The 12559-nt window shown below is 42.1% G+C and overlaps 2 protein-coding genes across 5 annotated transcripts in view; one reads left to right on the top strand and one right to left on the bottom strand.

Annotated features, from left to right (window-relative positions):
- MBTD1 (mbt domain containing 1) overlaps positions 1-12559 on the bottom strand; it is a 124694-nt gene that overhangs the window by 88793 nt on the left and 23342 nt on the right. The window lies entirely within an intron of this gene.
- Positions 1-12559, top strand: part of CSNK1D (casein kinase 1 delta) — a 41145-nt gene that overhangs the window by 23935 nt on the left and 4651 nt on the right. Inside the window, exons 9-10 of one of the 4 annotated variants that reach the window (XM_081184633.1) lie at positions 3492-3559; positions 7029-9168. The exons of 1 other annotated variant lie outside the window; for it this stretch is intronic. In XM_081184633.1, coding sequence (XP_081040759.1) covers positions 3492-3524 — 33 coding nt within the window. In that variant the 3' untranslated portion in view covers positions 3525-3559; positions 7029-9168. Of the gene's footprint in view, positions 1-291; positions 3231-3491; positions 3560-7028; positions 9169-12559 lie in introns of those variants that run through there. 2 more of the 4 variants (XM_081184631.1, XM_081184634.1) reach the window with 2 other exon arrangements.

A 12559-nucleotide genomic window follows, 5' to 3' on the forward strand; every position in this document is an offset into this window, starting at 1 on the left:
TGATGATGACCCTGCTTTCCTAACAAATCACAATTCTTGCAGTAGGTATAATACAGCCTACTTACTATGCTTATGTTGCCATGAGATCAGTCAGATATATATATATATTGTAATTTTTCATAGTTCCAATCCAAGCACAATAGCCTCTTCCACAGCTCCAAAGTATCTCAAACATGATTAAATTATGTGAATTCTTATCTGGGACCCCAGTAATATTTCATCTGTCAGCATAAAATCCCAGTAATGATATCTTATGGTCAACATTAACCATTTCCTTGGTGACCACTCTAGCAGGTACACCAGGGGATGGGTTGTGTGTGAAGCCTGCGGGGAGCTGAGAATTTGAAGTTGCTGCAGAGAAAGAAAGGCAGAAGGAAGAGCAAATGAGACAAAAGGCAGAAGATGGTGAAGAAAGAAGAGTTAATAAAGATCAGAGAAGTGATTTAAGAGGGACAATTTTCTTCTCAAATGGTTTGAATTCTACTGTACAGTATTAAATAAAACTGCTAAACTTCTAGGTCCTTTACATTGACCAGATTCATGCTTTGGCCTCTGCCAAAAATTCCTTCCAGTTGGTATGGTAGGTGGTTGTGGGCCAAGTGACACGATTCCATACTTAATGGCCATATAAGAGATCAAATGGAAAGACTAATGTTGTGGTTCATGCTGGTTGCTAAAGTTAGAGAGTCATAAAGTAGGGTGGGCAAAAGCCTTCCCTAGAGGATGAATAGAAGGAAAGCCAGGCTGCAATGCAGAAGTGCAATCAGTTTTACCATCTTCAAAATCATAGTGGTTGGGAGGAGAATATTGGAAATGGAGCAGGGTTTCTTGGAACAAAAAATACACAAGGTATGTCTAAATCTGAAAATGGTTGGCATTCTGGTTGGCAAGAAAACCCCACCTCAATCATATGCATACCTCCAGACTACAGTTGGGGGCACTGATGACCAAATGTTACTCAGTACACATACCTCTCAAATCTTTCCACATGGAAAACTAGATGTTTGGTGGAAGGGTCCTAGCCTTTTCCCTGACCTACTTCTACAAATGAAGTGAATCTCTTGTATGAAGGACTATTTTGTTAATGTCAGCCCCCATTCGTGATCTGAAGAGGTACAACCCACACCCACACACAAGTTTATCACTTCAACAAAAAATGGACTACGGAGGCTCTGCCTTTTGAGAAAATACAAAAAGAGGACTGCTCCCTCTGGAGAATAGTCTTGACACATACTTGGATTCATAGGCCTATTATCTAATGTGCAGGGGGTGGGCCCTATTCCCTTTTGTTGTTGTTGAATAACTGGCCACATTCCCTTCTGATTAATCTGGAGGTGGGCAACATGATGGCAGTGGACAAGGCCAAAGCCAAAAGTGAACAGGCCACCTACTTTTCTCTCGCATTAGCAGGCTGGCTGGAGAAGGACAGATCACTGTTGCCAAAGGTTTGAACTGATAGCTCTAGATGGCTTCCTCTCCTCCATGGCTCTCCATTTCAGCTTCTCTTCTCCTTGCCCCTTCTCAACAATTTTCCCTCTTTGGCTAGTGGTCTGAACGAATTGCTTACCTAGGGCTTCTCTACCCTCCATTGCTTCATCTCTCTTGGCTTCCCAACCACCAGTCTATCTTTTCTCCCTTCCTGCATGAAATTAGATTCTCACTCGTGGGCTAAAGGCTGTTTTAATGAAATTATTCTTCTCACTCTTGGCCTAAAGTCTGTTTTAATGAATTGCTGGCCAGCAGTTTTGTGTGTAGTGAAGCTGCAGGGACACTCCCCATCATACTCATGATATGATTCTGTATTTGTGCATGCAACTGTATGCACACCACCATAGATGGAACAGTTGCAGCTGTAAATCTGCATGCCATAGCATATCATAGCACATGTGGTGGTAGTGCACGTGGCCTAATGGCCCCTTGTTCCTAAGGGAATTTCACCTGACAGTTCCGTGAATTGATCCATATCCTCAGTATTGCTTTATCTTAATCAATGAACTTTATTTGCTCATTATATACATGTAATGCTGCTGTATAGGTAGTGGTGCTTGGAGGTCTTCCCTTAGCCATTCCTTTTACTTCACATTCTTCTGTAAAAGCGGGCCTTTAATTAAATGATGTAACATTTGATTCATCAGGTGTGTTCTAATCTTTCTCTCTTATTGTTTTAAACACAAGTTTTCCCAAACATGTTCAGAGGTTCTGTTCTTTTGGAAATTCTGGTTGTCCTTTTCCATTACCATGGGAAAGATGCAGGGGCATCTTTGTTTTGGTTAGAAAACAAAATTGGTCACGTTCTTGATTATCATGTACACAGATTTCCTTTTTGCTACCTGAATGACAAAGTGCCTTTTACAAACTCATTTATGAAGAATGCGATGTTTTCCAGCTTGGCCATCTTCTGAAGGATGGGAAGTGCTGATGTGCCGTCTATGAATAAACAGTTGACCCTCTCACTTCTAGATGGCTTAGACTGCAGTAAAAACTTTTGCTGCAATTTTGCTGAATTTAGCTTTACATACTTGGAGATGGGTAGAGGGCATTTAAGGCTTAAACTGAATGTTTCTTCTGATGTTGCAGTGATTGCCCCCAAAGTAAGAGGGCCTTTCTCTCCTCTCACCCCACTTTTTTTTTACATAGATAAGCTCCACCTCCAGCTGCTAAGTGTTGGTGTATGTATAAGTGTGAACATGTGTTAACTACTCAGAGCATAAAGGAAAGGGGGCATTGAGAACCTTTGGGGGGGAATAGACTTGAATCAGGAAGCTGTGATCCCTACTAACTCTACTTGACCAGATTGAATGAAAAACTTGGCATTTATTAGCTTTAGAAATGTATTGTACATCAAACCTGTTTCCCTGAGAATATGAGATTCTTTTGAATTGCCAGTGTTACAGACACAGATGTGGTGGATCTGTAAGGTTAGTAAGCCTGCAAGATCTAAGTTGTGTGCTGTCATGGAGAGAGTGTAAAAGGCCTGCTGCTTGAACTCTCAAAGTTGTGCCCATATGCTTGTTTGTGGATTACAGCCTGAAGGCTGGCTTCAGATTGAGCTGGTACACACTTTAGTGCTAATGAGATGAGGGTTCTCTTCCGTTGCAAAGAGTTTTGAAATACTGTGCAGAGTAGTCGCTGTGACACAGGAAAATGTTTTTTGAATCAGTGGCCAGTGCTGGCAATAAACAGTTAACATGATGGTGATGCTTTTGAGCTGAGAGTTACTGGAACAAAAAGCACCTCCAAAAACTGTTGGTTGCCACCTGCTGCGGAAGCAGCCTTTCGTTAAACCACTAGTTGTTGAAAACACATTCCTTAAAGTCAGGAAGTTGTCAGCTTTGTAGGGGCTTTCAAATCGCTGAAGAATCAGTGTCTGCGAGGCCTCTGAATCAACAACCATTCCAAATTCAGAGCAGCTCCAGTTAGAATCATAGTTGGGGATTATATATTGGGCAGTGGAATTGTTACAAATGGCTGTCTTTTCCCCCCCACCTCAGAATAGCATTCCTTTCGAACACCATGGCAAGTAGCTGCTCGTCTCCTTCTCGTTGGAAAGCAGCACTGGGTGAGTCCATTCTCACGAGACACCAGCTTGGCGGGTGGGTTTGGATTCACTCCTGCGGGGACATCAAATTGGGTGACTTTTCATGTCTTTCAGCACTTTATTTACTTCTACCTTGCAGATAACCTTAGTAGTAGGTGTGCTTCAAATTAATTAAAACTATTTCTCCCCCCACCCCTTTGAAAAATTTTAGTACTTCACTAGAATTGCTCCATAACTGTCGCTAGACCAGATGGTATATTTGCAGGGTAACCTACAGTGTGGTACTGGAATACTTAAGGTCCTTCATGTGGCATTTTTTCTCTCGCTTGGAAATCATCTCCCAGTAAAGGACAGAGTACATGCCTTGTTTAGCCTTCTGCTTTTCTGCTAATTCACTAGCCTGGTGTTTATGTCTGTAAACCAAGCAGTCACTTACCAGGACTACTCAAATATGCAGGCTTCTGCTTCTAAGCTAAGTTTTAGCTTAGTGCATCATCTAAACCTGGACTTGTGCTTAAGCCCTCTCCTTACTATAACTATGAACTTTGGCCAAGAAAATCCCGTACAACTCATGGTTAGCGAAAAAGAACTTGTCGACCAGCCTGAGCTTGGCTGATATGCTCAGCCAAACTTTGGCTTAGCATTTTATTAATTTATTTTTATTTATTAAATTTGTTAGTGACTTTATCTTGTCCAGGGCAGCCCAAAGTGACGTACAGCCAAACAGACAATAATTTAAAGAATCTGATGTAGGGGTACACAAGATTTGGGAGAAGATGAGCAACTGCTAGCTGTTCTCTGGGAGTCCTCAAATTTGCAGCCTCCATAAGCTTACTGTCTTTGGCTTGCCTTGATTTACGAACCATGCCATTGAATCTTAACCAATTTGGAATTGTACCAGGTATAGGAGAAATGCCACATCTGAAGGGGGCCTTAGTTCTGCTAATCACAAGATTATTACAGTACATGTTTGCTATTAAAAGTTAGAATTGACTGTTGTGTCTTATATAAGACCTGCATTCCTGAGCAAATTTAAAGTTAATTATAGTACCCTATTGCAACAAAACATGTGAGTCTTTTTTAAATAGTTGAGAGTCTGCAAGAAGTGTCGTTGCAGAACTAGAACTTTAAATAATGTGCCTTCCAGCACTTTCAGCAAGTCCATTTCCCTGAGGAGGATATAAATGAAAGGTTTTTTATCACTCACAGACTCCTTGTATCTTAGCAGAAATCGGATCAAACATTTTCACAGCTATAAACCTTAAAATAACTTAAAACTGGATAGAGCAATAAAACTCAATCACACACCAGTATCCAGTACTGTGAAAAGTTAGGCTAATATTGTCTTTTAATTGCCTAATTTAAGTATGATTAGAACAGAGCATTAATGCATCCTTTTACTCTCGTCCCTTTCCCACAAGCAGCCAAAGATTAAAAAAACATTTTCAAACTGACAATGAAGATGAAACTGTGCCTCTAGACTCTTTACAGGGGACTTCTAAATGGTTGCATGGTTAGAAAATGAATGGATGCCTGTGAGAGCAGCAGTTCTAAAGCTTATCCATTGATTGATCTTTTTGTCTTGACGATAGAAGGAGCTTCAGCAGAGCAAAATGAAGTGTGTGTGTGTGTGTGTGTGTGTGTGTGTGTGTGTGTGTGGACAATCTGTAGCTTGTTGCCAACCTGTAGAGGCTGTTCCTTTTGCTTTTCGGTCAGACTGAATTCTTGTTGCTTAGATCCTTGTTATTGGGCGCTCTCCCTCTCCCTGCCATTGTTATAACTCCACATTACACTAATCTCTCACTACCTTATTTCTCTTCTCCCTGCTGCTTTTGTGTTCGTTTGATTCCATAGCCCTTTACTTTGTTAATTACATTAGCAAACTGATTATCCACATGGGTCAGATCATCTGGATAATCCAGCTGTTCATATTTTCGACTGAGCGAGAGGATTCTCTTCTGAACCACCTTGAATGAAGAGTTCACACTGGGTCCTCCTAACGGGATGCTTCCTTCTGCTTGTCTTGAGAGTGTGTTAAAACAAAGGCAGGACCACAGCAGAGATGTAGAGTGCCTGTACTTTGTACTCTGTGGGAATTTTTCAGCTAGCTTACCCCACTTCACGTGGTGGTGGTGGCGGCGGTGGCGGTGGCGGCAGGGAATTGAAATGGGTCAGGCAGCAAAGATCAACATTTTAGCAACTAAAGTGGGTAAAAATGGCCTCTGAGTGAAGAACTGTAGAATCCAGTCCACTATCAAGGTCTTTGTCTGTAATGATTAACCTCTTGTTGCATGTCAAAACATCACCGCTGCTGCAGTTTGACTTAATAACAGGTCCCTATGAACTGTGCATCAAAAGAATAGTCCCAATTCTTCCAAGGGTCAAAACTATGTAAACAGGCTATTTGTTGTCAGTCCAAACATTACACAGAGCTGAGTAGCTTAATTTTGGCTGCTGTAATATTGAATTTAGGATTGCTTCCACAAGGCTTGAACGAAGTATGGATGGATCCTTTGAAACTGTTCTTCTCACCATCAGATTTGTGCAAGCTGTTTTCCAAATCCACCTAGGTTGGCAGAGGTTTTATTCCTTTGCCACTGAAATTTTATTTTGTGCTTGTAAAGGAAGGGACTTCCTTTTGCACTGTCCCCATAACTTGCAGAGTGCATAATAGTTTGGTTTTTTTTAAAAAAAAGGCGGACAGTGGTTTCCCATCCAACACACGTATATTTGAAGGGAAGAGACTGAGGCAAATTTCATTCAGTTTTCATTTTGAACCAAAAAGCCAGAGGACTTTCAGAGAATTTGTAGGTACCTCAATGGCTGATCAAAGTGTTGGGGCAATTCTTTAGAAATTGTTCCTTCATTCAGGTATGCAATGTGCTGAAGCCTCCACAAACTAAGACTGACAATGACTTCTAGATCCTAGAATTCACTTAATCCTTATCACTTTCAGCATTCTGGTTGTGATTGACAATCTACACTGCCAGGTTGGGCGCAAATTTCTGATTGCAGAGTTCACAGGGGCCTTGCTTAATACTGGCATATGCTATGGAAAGGATCTTGTAGAACATATTCAATACAGTGTTGCTGCTGAAAAGTTGGATTTCTTTTATATAACACTTGCATTTATCACCCTATCTCTTGATTTGGGTTTCATTACTGATTCAAGAGCTTACCCGAGTCATCCGGTCTTTTTTGCCAGCATGTGCTTCTTTCCTCGTTCTTCATACTATTTCTCCTTGTTCATGAGGTGCCTTTGTTGCCTTAGCCTTTACGCAAAAGGAAAATGCCATTCACTTCATGGGTGCCGCCTGTTGGGTGTAACGGCGATTCTGTCAGGACGTAGATTTGTGCACACTCATTTCATCCTTCTGAAGTGAATGCATCTGCTCAGTTGTATTGGCCAAGAAGACTTTAATGGATCAGTTTTTATGCCGTTTCAGTAGGTGTGGGCTGCTATTGACACCCTGTTCCTTGGCTTCAATAGATTCCTGCTCTGGCGACGACCAGTATTCTCCAGTCTGCTGTGCATCGGTGAAATGTTGCCATTGAGGGGCAGATAATGCATGGCTGATCTCCTGTTACCAATGGCTTTTACTAGCAAAACTACCCCAAACTAGAGCAGAAGAAATAACACAACTGGATCTCTCCTTGCTACTTAAAGATACTCGCAGGAACATGGACAGAATCCAGCAGTTGCCACTACAAGAGGCTTTGGCCAGAAACCTGATAACCTTATGTGAACTCTAGCAACACAGCTGGAAAAGGAAGAGACGGTTTACAGCATTAACCGCCTGTTATTTAATAGCCATTTCAGTTCTCCCTCCACAGGCGGCAGCCTTTCCCCCCTTTTTATTGTTCTACTGTAACTATGAATCTTTTACTTGGTTTAAGAAAGTTTTGTATTCATTTTGCTAAGATTCTTGGCTTAACTCTCTGTAAAAACAAAAAATCAATCTCGTTTTTGTCTGATTTGGAACCTATGTAGAAATGTGAACAATCCTGAAGTTTAAAACAAAATAAAAACAAGACTTGAAACTTCTTGTAAACTTAAGTCAGGCAGGGAATGTGTAAATGAATTTGAACAGTCTGCTTTTATTTTACACTGTTTACTTTTGTATGGTCCCATTCTACAGAGGAGTATTCTCAATATTTTTTTTAATACATTTTTATTATCTTTGCTTTTGGCTGTCTTGTTCTTCCAGGGTTTTTTATTTTTTTTAAAGTTCAGTCACCATGCAGCATAAACATATTTTTATTCCAATGTTTATTCGTCTCTAGTACTGTCCAAGAAAGAGCAGAAGATAATTTTAAAGAGAAGTAGCCAAACCCAGTAGAGGTGATAAGATCACTTCATAGACTCTGAAGAAGAAAAGTCAAAGCTCTAAAATAACCTGTTCAGGAAGGTTTTATTAAGTGAATGTAAAATGTATTCATTGAGCAGGGTTCCATGTGAGTGACAGGATCCATGATTTCTGCTTGGTTTTTGGTACAGATGCCAATAAAATCTGAATGCTGTCACTGCGGTGTGAGCAGCGTTGTAGTAGGTGTGCTTCTCTTGAATACGCGGAGAACGACAAGTGCTTAGAGCTTGCTGCATTATGCCAAGGCTCCGAGCTATAAACAAAATGTTCCTGCTGCGAGATGCCAAGAGAACATTCAAGCTTGTTGAATTCTTTAATATTAAAGTGTGCAAGTCTGGAACAACTGGCCTTCAGCTGATGATATACTTAAGTAATGGCCAAAACACTTATCTTAGCAAATGAGTGTGCCAGCTATAAATATGGAAGAACCTTTGTTTTCATGAGCAATATATTTATCCCACTGTAATCTGGGAAAGTAGAAGGCATGTGAATCATACCAAATACCACTCAAAGTACCACCAGTCCCACCTTGGGAATGAAGATGCAATACATAGATATGTTGTGTTACTACTTTTTAATCAACAAATGTGAGATTCATGCTTCCTTGGAAACTTGGTGGCTAATAGAACTCCATGGTTTTATTTTGCTCTTAATTTGCAAAAAAATTTATTGTTTTAAAGCTTTGCCAGTTCCTTTTTAGTTTTGTGGATATGAACAATCTTGTCGCTTTCCTTTAGCTATGTTAGAACATTAACCAAGTGCTTATTTGTATTTTAAAAGTCTTGATTTGATGCAACCCACAATTGGGGAAGTGCAATGGGAATGTTTTTAAATGTTGGTCCATGGAGAATTTTGCATAACTATATCACTTGGTTACTGTGGATGTTGGTTCTTTAGGCATGTGCACTTCCATTTTGTACAGTTCTACACTTCTGTGTGCTTTCTTTGTAAATACTTGTGGTCAAATGATGTAATGTTAGAGACTTATAAAGGCAGCCTCTTCTTCTCTATATATATCTGGAACCTTCAATTGCTGTACTATACTTAAAAAGTTGACTGATGCAAATTTCTAGACTTGTACTTGGTTGTGGGCAGTCTGCGCCCTTCCATTATAGTTAAATCCCACCATCACCTACTGAAAATATAGTTAGAATGTCTCTAAACCTGTGTACTGGTATCAAGTTATCTCGGAACACCTCATTTGTATTACCACTGTATTTGTGTACTTTAATAATTGTGTAAATAAATTCATAAGGACTTCTATCTATTTTGCCTTTATTTGCACATCTAATGGGTTCTCTGCTTATAGAACAACATATTTATTCAAAGCCAACTGCCAGAAATTTTAAGGCAGGGGTGGGGAACCTCCAGATGTTGCTGGACTACAACTCCCATCTTCTCAGTCTATCAGCCATGCTGTTTGGACCTGATGGAAGTTGGGTACCATCAACATCTGTAGGGGTTATAGGTTCCTCACCTGGGTTTTAAGGCCAGGCATCTGCTGTGACTTCTGACCTTTCTTGTGGAGTTAATTTTTGTTTTGCTAGCTTTTATAGTTTAGCAAGGCTTTCCCCTTTCCCCTCCTCTTGTGTGCTCCAGGAATAGTATTGGTTTCTAGTTGAGGTACTTGTGAAGACAGCAGTGTTCATTCTGCTGGGATGAATGTGAAATTGACTTGGGGTGTGGCCACTGAAATTTGAGGGAGGTGATGTGAAAATCTTCTGGGAGTGCGATTGGGAGGAAATGGAAAGTTGGAAGTGGAAAAAGCAGGGTGGGTTTATCACCAAAGGGTGAGATACACTATAAGTCAGTGGTTCCCAATTAGCTAAGTACTGCAGACCCCTACTTTTGAAATTTTTGATACCTGTATGGTAGTTTTTGTTATGTGGATGGTGCCACAGACCCCTAGGTGGGTTATGTGGACCCCTGCGGTCCACGGACCACCAGTTGGGAACCACTGCTGCAGACAAAAGTGGAAAGGAAGATGTCAGAACTCGCTATTGAGCACAGAATAATAGATCTGGGTCTATCTCACTGTACCATGCATTTTTCAGCATCGGATGCTGAAACATTCATATAGCAAAAAGAGTTAATAAGTAAGGACTGAGATGTAAACTTCGGAAACTAGTCAATATCAAAACTTGACAAAATGGAGTGATTCCTACCACCAGTGGCAGTCACAGTCTCTTTACTGTACCATGACATGTAGAAGCTCAGAAATAAAACCAGACATTATACAGTCATGTAGAATAAGCAGGATTGTAATAAAAGTCACATGGCTGTTAAGCCACCAGTGGGATTATTCCAAAAGTAGCAGGTCAATCTTTGGGAGACCTGACTCATCTAAAAGATTGCTGCACTATACTACTACCCAGCAGAATACTATATCCTGGAGTGGCTAAGCAAATAAACAGTGAAACCTTCATTCCGTGGATGGTTATGTATCACTTACACTGCCTTCTTCAATTGCGCTGCAGATAGGCTGCATTTGGCCCTTCCAAAAGTGAGACAGACAAGGGCTTGTCCTTCACCTAGCAATATACCTGGCAGTAGAAGCTGGATATGCATGTAGAGGTGAACTCTTGTTTCAGTATTTTCCAAACCTTATTTTCTCTCCAACTGGAGGCACACCTCACTTTTACAGCACTTTAAAGAGTTCTTGAATAAGACCTCCTCTGTCCCTCTTGCAACAGCCTGCTGCATTAGTTTTGTTCCTGTTTTCCCTCCTTATGGCAGCACTTGGAGCAGCCAACAGAATACAGCAAGTACTCAGAATTAGAACCAACAATATTCTACATCATTAAAATACTAAAATGCATAACAGTAACTACTGAACCGTATTGAAAGAAGGATGGGGGGAACATTTTAAATGTCAGGCAGTAAATACAGTGGTACCCCACAAGACGAACGCCTCGGAAGACGAAAAAGTCGCTAGACGAAGGAGTTTTTCGTTTTCTTAGCCGCTTCGCAAGACGCATTTCCCTATGGGCTTGCTTCGCAAAACCGTTGCCTGCCCCGTTGCTTCTCCCCGTTGCCTGCCCCACAATCTCCGGGGACAGAGGGGAAGGCGCGCGCGTCTTCCCCGCTGTCCCCGGACCCCTTTTGAACCAAGGGGCGGCAACGGGGAGAAGCTATTCTCCCCGCTGCCCCTTCCCTTGCTTTAAAACAGGTCCGGGGACAGAGGGGAAGGCGCGCGCGCCTTCCCCTCTGTCCCTGGAGATTGCGGGGCAGGCAACGGGGAGAAGCAATCTTCTCCCCGCCGCCCCTTGCTTTAAACAGGTCCGGGGACAGAGGGGAAGGCGCACGGCGCTTCCCCTCTGTCCCCGGACGGTCTCCATAGGAACGCATTGATTGATTTTCAATGCATTCCTATGGGAAACCGTGCTTCGCAAGACGAAAAACTCGCAAGAAGAAAAAACTTGCGGACCGAATTAATTTCGTCTTGCGAGGCACCACTGTAAGTACTTAACACTGATCTAGGAACAGGATTGAGAGCTTGTTGAAAGCAAAGTTGTCAAGTGGAAGCAGAATACCAGTGCAAAGAACGATAATCAGAGCTCTTGAGGCAGGGAGTTCCACATACAAAACACAACCATAAAAGGTCAGGGTGCAGTCAGGGACTTTTCTTCCCCCAGCCCGCTTTCTGCCAAGAAGACAGAGGTCAGCACCCCATCTCTCCTGAACTAGCTTGCTCCCTCACCTGCATGCAATTCCTTATTGCCCATGGCAGGAGTGGGAAACCTGAGGCTCCCCAGATGTTGCTGAACTACAACTCTCAACATCTATATCAGACATGGTCAGTGGCCCAGAATGATGGGAGTTATAGTTCAACTGCATCTGGAGGACCGTAAGTTCTGCATCCCTGGCTAGTGCTACTAGGCGAGCGCTTAAATACAAGGCTGATATAAATTTGCTTTTTACAAGTGTGGAAGCAATTTACTTTGGGTGCTTTTTGGATTGCATTTTCATGGCCCAATTTGAGAAGCGCTACTGTCAGGCACCGACCTACTTATTTTCACTTACTTGGTGTTCCCTCCACAAGACTTAGTCAGCACTGATGGGATGCTAGTGCCTCTGTTCATTCATCATAAAGAAGAAGTGCTGGCATGTCATTGGCTACATAATTATCTCATACTGCCTAGCTATAGTTCCAGTATCCAGGGAAGTCTCAACATAGAGGCCTCCCTGCTGCAGGCAAGAGGAATGGGGAGCCAAGCAGAGGTGTGCTGTTAAGAATGGGACCAGAGACACAGCCCCACACTGCAGCTTCATGAGAACAAGTGAAGGGGGCCAGAGTTTCGACTAAAACCATTAAATGGGCTCAAAATGAAACAACCACCTCTTTCTGGACGTAAAGGCTTTCTACAGTGGTGCCTCGCAAGACGAAAAGAATCCGTTCTGAGAGTCTCTTCGTCTAGCGGTTTTTTCGTCTTGCGAAGCAAGCCCATTGATGGATTAGCGGATTAGCGCTTTTAGCGGCTTTTAGCGGCTTATCGGCTTAGCGGATAAGCGGCTTAGAAAAAGGGGGGGGAGGGGAAAAAAACCTGCAGGAACTCGCAAGACATTGTCGTCTTGCGAAGCAAGCCCATAGGAGATTCGTTTTGCGAAGCACCTCCAAAACGGAAAACTTTCGTCTAGCGAGTTTTCCGTCTTG

Source organism: Podarcis bocagei, assembly GCF_964188305.1.
Source record: "Podarcis bocagei genome assembly, chromosome: 2".
Classification (NCBI taxonomy): Eukaryota; Metazoa; Chordata; class Lepidosauria; order Squamata; family Lacertidae; genus Podarcis; species Podarcis bocagei.